Source organism: Hyalella azteca, unplaced genomic scaffold (genome assembly GCF_000764305.2).
Source record: "Hyalella azteca isolate HAZT.00-mixed unplaced genomic scaffold, Hazt_2.0.2 contig1509, whole genome shotgun sequence".
Taxonomy (NCBI): domain Eukaryota; kingdom Metazoa; phylum Arthropoda; class Malacostraca; order Amphipoda; family Hyalellidae; genus Hyalella; species Hyalella azteca.
This window is the reverse complement of record NW_025931825.1, coordinates 96,028-105,821: the sequence shown is the minus strand read 5'-3', so window position 1 is coordinate 105,821 and position 9,794 is coordinate 96,028. Positions and strand designations below refer to the sequence as shown.

The 9,794-nt window shown below is 35.8% G+C and overlaps 1 protein-coding gene across 1 annotated transcript; it reads left to right on the top strand.

The window, feature by feature from the left end:
* The first annotated feature begins 1,040 nt into the window (after nucleotides 1-1,040).
* On the top strand, nucleotides 1,041-8,481 carry LOC108679575 (protein Star). Its single transcript, XM_018168226.2, has 10 exons — nucleotides 1,041-1,291; nucleotides 1,671-1,772; nucleotides 2,390-2,502; nucleotides 2,804-2,872; nucleotides 3,158-3,281; nucleotides 4,119-4,244; nucleotides 6,091-6,222; nucleotides 6,339-6,441; nucleotides 6,857-6,989; nucleotides 7,845-8,481. Exons 2-10 carry the CDS (start codon nucleotides 1,680-1,682, stop codon nucleotides 8,002-8,004), a joined length of 1,053 nt encoding a protein of 350 aa, XP_018023715.1. The 5' UTR covers nucleotides 1,041-1,291; nucleotides 1,671-1,679; the 3' UTR covers nucleotides 8,005-8,481.
* The last annotated feature ends 1,313 nt before the right edge of the window (nucleotides 8,482-9,794 follow it).

Below are 9,794 nucleotides of genomic sequence, written 5' to 3'. Positions count from 1 at the left end.
ATTCTTCAAACAAAAAAAAAATCAGAATAAAATAGAAACCTTGCAAGTTGAATCGGATTTTATGGTGCCACTGGATGAGGTCAGGTCCAGCCAGCAATGATTAATTTAAAAATTTTACATTTGAAATTTTTTTCTATTGTTCAATGGTGCCCGCTGGCTCCCCGATATACTGCGAAAACGAAAATAACTGTGTACAATAATTAACTCAATGACCCCAAGATTTGTTTGTTAAATATATAATAAATTTAAATTTAATGTAAACTATATAATAAATAAATTTGTTAACAGGAAATATATAATAGCACTTATTTATGATTGTATCTGTTGCAAGTCAATTAGTTAAATCAAACCTGTCCCGTCCTCGCACACAGTTTTTACTCACATTTATCCCGAATAATATTTCTTCCTGAAAAAGTGTGTTCTGCTATGGGCATTTATGCCTATAGCACATGCCGGACAAAACATGAAGTGGAATTTCGTTTCTCTAAACAAAAATCATAGTTTGACGTCAAATGGAATGCTTGAGGGCCCAATTTTTATGCAGACTCAACACTTGAACGCTTTTAAACACGTGAACGATATTTTGGAATTTGTACTTTGAAATATTTAGTTTTTGTAAAAAATGCGTACCGAAAAAGAACGCATTCACCCAAATCTAAAAAACATATTAATAAATCAGAATTTAACAATGACAATCTATTATGTATTTTTTTGCCTGTCATGAAAGTAATTCGGAGTAGCATATCAATGTACTTGGTTCAAGTAAAATTTACAATGACGGAAAGCAAACGCAAAGCCGTTGCAAATTATACAAATAAAATATTTTACATCCAATATGTGTTTTGATCATCAGCTAAAAGAATGACAGAGGCTTTCAAAAGTTAGGAGGAACCTGGATGGGCTAAATCCCAAACTGACAAAAAATCTGGTCGGATCAATCTGGTTCAATTTAGTGGAGAAACATCCTGGTGGCTGGAGCAAACATTCAGGTAAAAACACCTAGAGCAGTCCATTTGCTCATTTATTCGTAAGCTTTCCTGCTGATATGACCGACCGAGACTGAACTGAGCTCATTCATATCGCTTGCGCGAATATAAGTTTTGTTATATAACATATTTTCTTGACCTGTAAAGAAGTGTTTAATATCGTTGCCTAGGTCCGGACGGAAAATCAGTATCAAATTATTCTCTTACAGGCATATTTAATACAAAGCATACACATGCTTATGGTTTCGGTGAACATGATGTGTTAAAAATTTTCCCATCGATCAAGCATTGGTCTCCGAAATCAGGTTAGTAATTTTATTTGCCAAAAAGGTATAGAATATCTTCGCCAGCATCCTTGAACATTGAGTTCACCGAAGTCTGAACGTCCTTCGCTCTTCAGACATTGAGTTCACGGCAACTAAAGTATGCAATATTATTCTGTAACACATTTATTTTTGTTCGACTTGTAAAAAATCTAATATTGTTTCTCATTAATTTCTACAGTTCATTCTCTGCTTCAGTTTTGTAATGAAACTTAAGATGAGCATATCTCTGTCGATTCTTTGCAATTTTACCTTTTTAGAGAAGACGGATGCAAGCACAGAAAATTAAAATCTTATTAAAAATAATTTTTCTTTCGTGGAGGAATTGTTCGTATAATGGGAAATTTCTCATGGACCGAAGGAAATCCAGATGCGGTCGACTGGATCCAAGAGACTCGTCCCCTTGGCGCTGCTCCTGTTCAGCTGCTGGTCTGGAGTGTTCCTACTATTGCAGCCTGCTGGGGTAAGTGCGCCTTAGAAAAAACTAAGTTCAAATAGTTCAGTGTTTGTATATTCTGTCCTTCATGCCCCTACAAATATTTTGAGTTCAGAGAGACTTTCTTGGTTCTTAGAGCATTCATTTTATAATCAAATTTCCTTATAAAATAATCATCCAGCGTCAGTTTTAAGATCTCCAAGCCCAAATTTCATGTTATGATGCATATACTTTAAAGCAATATGCTGAGATGCCAGAGCAAAGAGTTATTCAATAATAAAGATTGAAGAAACTGAGATTCAATTACCCGGCGTTGGCTGCCGAACGACATGCCATAATTATTTTGTTTGGCTCAATGTTGATCATTTTTCTGCTATAACCTACAAATTATTCAATAATAAATATTTACATTCGGACGACGATAATTGTGCTCATACCCTGGAAAATTCTTTCTAGATTTCTAAAATTAAAGAACTTCAATAATTTACTGTAGAAACCGCAACTAACGTGGTTTTTTCGCAATAATGAATGAAATATGATTACCTTTTAGTTAAAATTACCTTCGTAATTCATGGCAAATTTTAGGTCAAATTATTTCTTTTCTGTTATGCTTATCCTCAAAATACTGTAAAATATAATTTCAGAAGAAATATTTCCTCGAAGTTGATGAGGTGAAGGCCGACGCTGAGTTCCAGGCTCGCCTTAAGGGTCCTGTGCACTACGACGACCCCGCGCTCCTCGACCTCATCAAATCCAAGTAAAGTAACGTTTCATGTCCCGATGTTTTACTTAAGCGAATTAAATCAATTGCGAAATTTTTCCGCTTGAAATTCCAAATGAAGTCGTGTGAGAATATTTTTTACGTTACGAATTTGCAAAGTTGAATAATTAGCAGGATTTTCTGCACACAATCATATGTGTGTGAGGTGAATGCTAACTAGTGAAGCAATTAGCGAATGCTATATCAATCGTATTAATTAATAGTGGCATCATTGTTTTAACGAACGATTCTTCCAAATAATTATATTTAATTCATTTCATTCAATTTGTTCTTCCAGGTACATGGATCCTCCTTCCTCGTTGCCATACAATCTCAAAAACGATACCGAATACAAGGATTATGAAACGTAGGATGATGTTTCAAATATGTTCCATTCTAATAATTCTATCGATCTTTTTGATTGTTTATTGATATATGAGAGAAGGATGCTCAAAGTTGGAAAGTGAGTAAAGTGAAGGAATAAATTGTTCATTCAACGTCACATATGCACTGAGTAACATGAAAAATGAAACTAAGAAGAAAGAAGAAGGTCAATCTTAAGTTTTTATTTACATGAGACATTCTGAGGTACTAGATACAATTAGAAAGAAGGTTTGTACAAACGATAGTTGAAAAATTTGGTGTTCCTCAGCTTGGGCATGTACGTGGAAGCCATGAAGGTGGTTCGCCATTACCTCCATAACAAAACCAATGGAATATTCGTGGAGGCGGGAGCTTTGGATGGTCAGTATCTCTCCAACTCCCTCGAGCTCGAAGTGAGTTAACTACATGGTTGAGTTGAGCTCTTTGATACAGGAAATTTATACGGCTGCATAACAAGCTGACATTTTCAAATTTTTAGGAACAATCTATCCGTAAACAAATTGTTTCTGTCTAGTTCGAAAGACAATCTCCTACACTTTATTGTCTCTTTGCAATGGACTACCAAATTTCAACAAATCCCTTTAGCCTTGTGTCATACGTATAGTCAATCTAAAGTACGAGTGCAAGACTAAAATTTCGAATATAAACCTAATGCTCGACCCAAGACCTATCTGCCGTCAAACTCGATTATCTCGATTATACAAATAATATATTTTACATTTATATTTACAAATATATTATTTGTATAATCGAGATAATCGATTATACAAATATATTATTTGTATAATCGATTATCTCGATTATACAAATAATATATTTTACATTTACCTAAAAATTTTTATACCTGATCTGATAACTAAGTTAACTGTTAGGCTTAGAAAATCACTATTTAGAGCATAGATGAAGCAATAAATATATTTTTAACCTGGCACTGATGCAGATGGCGTCTATGCTTAGATAGTTTAATTAAACACGGACGATAAAAATCAAACAAATTAGTTTTCTTCATTTTATCTAACCATTCGAAAAGTTCACTGAAAATCCTAATAATGAGAAACGAAACATCAAAATAAATTATTTTTACATGCAAGTTGCGAATATTCTTATTTAGATTGTTGATATTTTATTAGGATTTCTGAAGCAATATCATATATCAATTTTACATATTTATTCCACATGTAGCTAGAAACATTTGATTGATCTGATAAAAATGAATAAATTATCCTCAGAAAAATCAGAACTGGACGGGTTTGCTGGTCGAAGCAAGCTACATGAACTACAAGAGCATCCTTCTGAAGAACAGGAAAGCGTGGGTGTCTCACTCATGCCTGGCAGTGCATCCTTACCCTCATACCGTGAGTCATAACTTAGTAGCAACCTCACAGATAGAGCTAACTAAGTTTAATCTTTATCCTCACACCGTGAGTCATTAATGTTTGTCACTTTAATTGGAAGTCAAGCTTGATCTTTATCCTCACACCGTGAGTCATAACTCATGCGTAGCCTCACACTGATTGCGCTGTTTAATCTTTATCCTCACGCTGTGAGTCATAACTCAAAAGTAGCCTCACACTGAGTGCGAAGCTTAATCTGTATCCTCACACCGTGAGTCATAACTCATACGTAGCCTCATACTGAGAGCGAAGTTTAATCTGTATCCTCACACCGTGAGTCATAATTCAAACGTAGCTTCACATACGTAGCTTCACACATAGAAGTTTGTACGAAGAGTAAGCACAAGAAGACAATACGTCGGAATTAAAGACAACATGTACTTGAATGGTTATCACGGACCCGCTTATATTCGCAAGCTCTCATTGTCATCGTACGACTTCGTGTGGCATGATTGATTTGGAAATAGCGAAGCATAATATTATAGCTGATCAGGCTTCTTCCAATAAAAATTTTTGCGTTGCAGAGCATTTTGATGGGAAATATCTTTTTTGCAAATGTTCGGTCAGTATTAAATGTACCATGGATAGCGGAAAGAAAGAGAGAAAGCTACGGGAATTTATTTTCAAACTGTTAGGTGATTTCGCTACTTTTAATTTTATGCTTGCGGGTTATTAAAACTTTCGATTATAGACCTGCAACAGAATTTTTTTCTTCTTATATACTATTCCAATTATTACTATGATGCTAAGTTTCCTCCATTTAATACATTCTTCAAAGACCAATATTATTAACCAGTTCCTATTATTCGTAGAGAATTTCAAATAAGAGAGTTTTTTTTCGGGCATGTACTGTTGTTCACTTAAGGGCCGGGAGCGTCCACCCCAAATTTTATCTTGGTTATTTACAGACAGATTACTTTGAAACTTGGTACGTATATGTAAAACAGAATTCTAAGACTTTTTGTTCATGTGAATTTTTCGAAAAAAAATGAAAGAAAACGTGAAATTCTTAGAAAACGGCAAAAAAGGGGGTACCGTAGAAATCTATGTCCTCGCAGGATTTTGAAGTTATAACATCGAGATACATATCATTCGATGCGAAAAGACCATATCTATAATTCATAGTACGCGTTTTTTGACATTCTCAATTTTGTTGGTGTGGGGGCATTTTTCGTAAATTTTTCGGAAATTTTTCGATTTTACCCTCCGCCACGCTCCTTTTTGCGGAATAAAATCCAAACCATGACGAAATTGGAAAAACGCGTACTATGAATTGTATATCTTTTTTTTGCAAATCGAACGGTTTATGTCTCATTGTTGTAGCTTTAAAAAATGTAGGAGGAGATAGGTTTGCAGTGACAATAAGTTAACTTCTCAGTAGAGCCCGTCAAAGTCCCGCGCGCATCGGAATAGGCACTCAATGTAGCAAGGATACAAAACTAAACGTTGCTGGAGCTTGATTCCAGTCAAGGATGGTGGGAACGACTGCATGCACACCTCCTCATATGACGCAAGGCGGGTAACTAAGGTGCACCTCAAGCAGACACACTATTTAAAGTGCTCGCTGCGAATTTCCTCCCATTCTATTTGTTAAAGAACTCCCCCACCCCCTCCCTTTCATGATCTGTCGTGAACGCATAAATCAACGTACAGAGATGGTTTTGGTACCGTTGGATAGGTCAGAATGTCAGCTTAAAGATGAGACTAAAAACCGGAAAAGCCAAAAACCAAAATTTTAGGGTAGACGCTCTCCTTAAAATCTATTTTATAATTTTTGACTTTAATTTATGGACCAACCGTTTTGCAGGCAATTCTAGGTAACATTATCCCCTCGATGTCGGCCAACGTGGCCATTGAGTACGAAACCCCGGGCTGGGATCTGTTCGTAAAAGGACAGAGCGCTCTGCTGCAGTCAAGGACTTCTGAGGAACGCTTACATGTACGTGCCTTACGAAGCATTCATAAGAATATTACATTATGTATTGACTTTCCATAAACATAGTGGATAAATTTATTAAATTAATCGATATTGTTTATCTGTAATTCATCTGTCAGCAACATGACGCGTCGTACGAGAGCGTGCAGTGCTTCCCTCTGGCGTCGTTGCTGCTGGCCCTCAACTACACCAAAATAGACTACTTCTCTCTCGATGTTGAAGGTTAACAGCTGATCATTATCTTTATTTTATTTGACATCTAAATTATTTAGATATTAAAATAATTCAGTACAAAGCTCATATGCCATCAGATTATAATTATCATTTACATATTTCTATTAACACTAAAAATTAATTTTTTATGTTTACGTTGAAAGAAAATGTTATTTTATAAACTTCGTGTGCTCCATGAAAATATATTATTTGTGGGTTATTAACATAGACACAATTTCATCTCTAATGTGGCATTGCTATATTTTTTGCCTTGAGATAATGTGTAATGAAACTAATATACAAACTATTTATTTCCATTTCAATTTTCTCGGTTTTTATCAGTTGCATGAGTTGAAAATCTTTCCTGTAGTATATCTGTTGCAAGTGCAGTCTAAGAAACTATTTATTATAACAAATGTTGCAGATGTTGAAGACGAGATCCTAGACAACTTCCCGTTCGACCGCATCACAGTGGACTTGTGGTACATCGAACACCGCTACCCCAACACCAGCATCTATGAAATGGGGCCCGGAGAGGACCTAGTCTTTGTATCTAAGTGAGTTTACCATGGTTTTAAGCCCTGAGTTTGTAATATCTAAAATAGCTTTTCCGTATAATTCATAACAGAACCTTCAGGTAGTTATGCACATTTCTGTCGACATTAATTTTGAAATTGAAATGAAGTGTTCATTCGACGCGGAACATTTCAGGACGCGGCCTCCTGAACTCATCATCATTGGCCTTCGCTTTACTTTGGCACCCGTGTCTTTGATGCAAATTTTTTGCGTACAGAAGTGTATTTCACAAAGTTTGTAATGATTAAGAATTATTATTTTCAGAAACTCGAAGTGCTGTTGCTGTACTTTTGATTGCTTTTGCAGTCATCTCTCCACCTACCTTTATAATTCCGAAATTTTTATTTCAACTGTTGTCCGAACTTCATTCAATGATGAAATGTATAATTTTTATTTTAAAAATCGCGCTATCTGACAGTGTGTGTCTTCAAAATCTATTTTTTAATTTTTAAATGAAGCTAAAAGTTTAATTCACAAAATTAAGAAAAGCTTCTATAAAATCGTAATATGGGTTACTCAGAGGTCTTCCATAAAACTTTATTTAAAGAAACTATTTTTATGACTACCAACACCAGTATATACCTACGAAAGTTCTACATATTTCTGAAATTGCTCTACATTTTCTTCTAGTTGTTTTCAGGATTACAGTCGTATTTTTGAACAGAAACTGTTTGGCCACCGATGGTCTCAGTGACGTGTGAAATTTTGGAACGAACAAGTAATTATTACATTTTCATCTACCAGCCAGCGGGATGAATATTATCAGATACTACTAGTATTAATTAATATATGTAATTTATTAAAGCTGATAGGTAAATAATTCATTCTGTCCTGAGGTTCGAGAAGCGCGGCTACACGTTCGTCCCAACCGCTGGTGACTACGTCTTCATCCGCAACGACTCAGAATACATGAAGATGGCGGTGTACCAGAGACCTGTCATCACGAGTATAGTGACGGTGATGAAAGAATTTGTCACCGAAGTGCCTATAACATGAAGTATTTTATTTCATTATCATGTTTAGAGAGAATATTAGGTGGTGAAACTAATCATGTTTTGTAATCTAAACTTGCTGTAAAGAAAACTTTGAGTTTATTTGGATGATATTGGTAGATGAGATGATTCGATACAGTATCAAGTTTAATGATGTTGGGATTCTGTTAATGGACAATGATAATTCTAAAGCATGATATGACTAAATGGTGATCGTGGGTCGTGAGACAAACTGTGAACAATGTAATTTAGGAGCAGCTAGAAACTATAAAAGACATGTCGAGCTCATAATGCTCACCGAGGAGGGTCGGGGTAGAAATAAAAGATTTTAAATGAAGAAACGAGGTACGAAATTCAACAAGATTCGAAATGACGACGTACGAACTGCAGGGTTGCCAGATGGCCTAAAAAACGACCAAGTCCGCGAACAAGAAAAGCTAAAAAACGCCTATAACTCAATATATACTAGTATATTTGTATATTTCGGTGTGAAAATTTATTTTTTCGCAGTTTTTAAAATTTAATTAGAAAGTATTCTATCATAAATTTTAGCAGTCCAATGCAATTAAAAAAAACTAAATCGCGGAATTTGTCCGTCAAGACCGTCTGCCAACCCTATATATTATAGTATGAAGTCTCAGACTGTGTGGTCGTGAGTCGATCGAGACCATCGTTCTTGCTATTTGACTCCGTAGTAATAACCGCATGAAGGAATGGAATTATTTGTAAGCGAGAGACCATGATACTTGCTCTGCCGAAAATCTTATCCAAGTACCGTTCGTAATTTATAATTGTATTATTTTTGCTTGGAGCTCAAACCAACTGTAAATGTAATCTGTTGCAGATCTTGCGACGGTTGTTCGTCATTATTTCCATTAGTCCATTCACTTTATATTCCGGGGCCTCTCTATATATTTTACTTTAATTTTATTATTTCATAAGGAAAATATGCAGTCACATGTTGCAGTAATAATAGAACATGCGAAAGAATTACAATCTCCCCCTAAAAATTTATATTTCAGTTTCGCGTGGCTATTGGTTCCGTTTACTGAGCTTTATTGCTACAAATTACCTTTCTACGTCGACTTCATGATAAAGGTAACATCTTTAAGTGACGATGTTGAAGTAACGAAAATCAACAAAATAGTTGATAATTTGCAAACTAATTGATGCTTACCATTTCTCTATTAGTGAAAATAATTTCTCTTTCAATTTCAACTATTTCTTTCACTCCTTTTCTAACCGATTCTTTTTTTGCTTTTTTCATTTTTATCACTACGTGATAAATGATTCTTTATCACCACGTGAAAAATAAATCGTTCCCCAATTTCCTCCGTCGTGATCCTTCCCCAATTTCCTCCCCTCTCTCGCGCTTTCCCCTCCTCCCCCACGTCGGGGCTGTCCTATAGCAGCGTAGCAATGAGCAGTCTTCTTTGTTGAACATTCAATAAAAACATCAACGGTCCCTCGGGTCTCTTCAGTCCATCATTTCACCCTCGTTGCCGGCACCCCGGGACTTGTGAATGCATCGCGGCATGTGCCTTTTTGTGCCTTCTAACCGAGCCTTCATATGAAATGACTGAAGTTAACCGCGTGATTTTGAGCATCACGGCATGTGCCTTTTTGTGCCTGTTAACCGAGCCTTCATTTGAAATGACCGAAGTTACCCTCGTGATTTTAAGCATCACGGCTTGTACATTTCTGTTCTTTTCCTAGGCCTGCTCTTTAAATTGTTCAAGTCAAGCTATTTACGTGAAACATCGGAGGTTGAGCCTTCAAGGCAACAGGCCACAT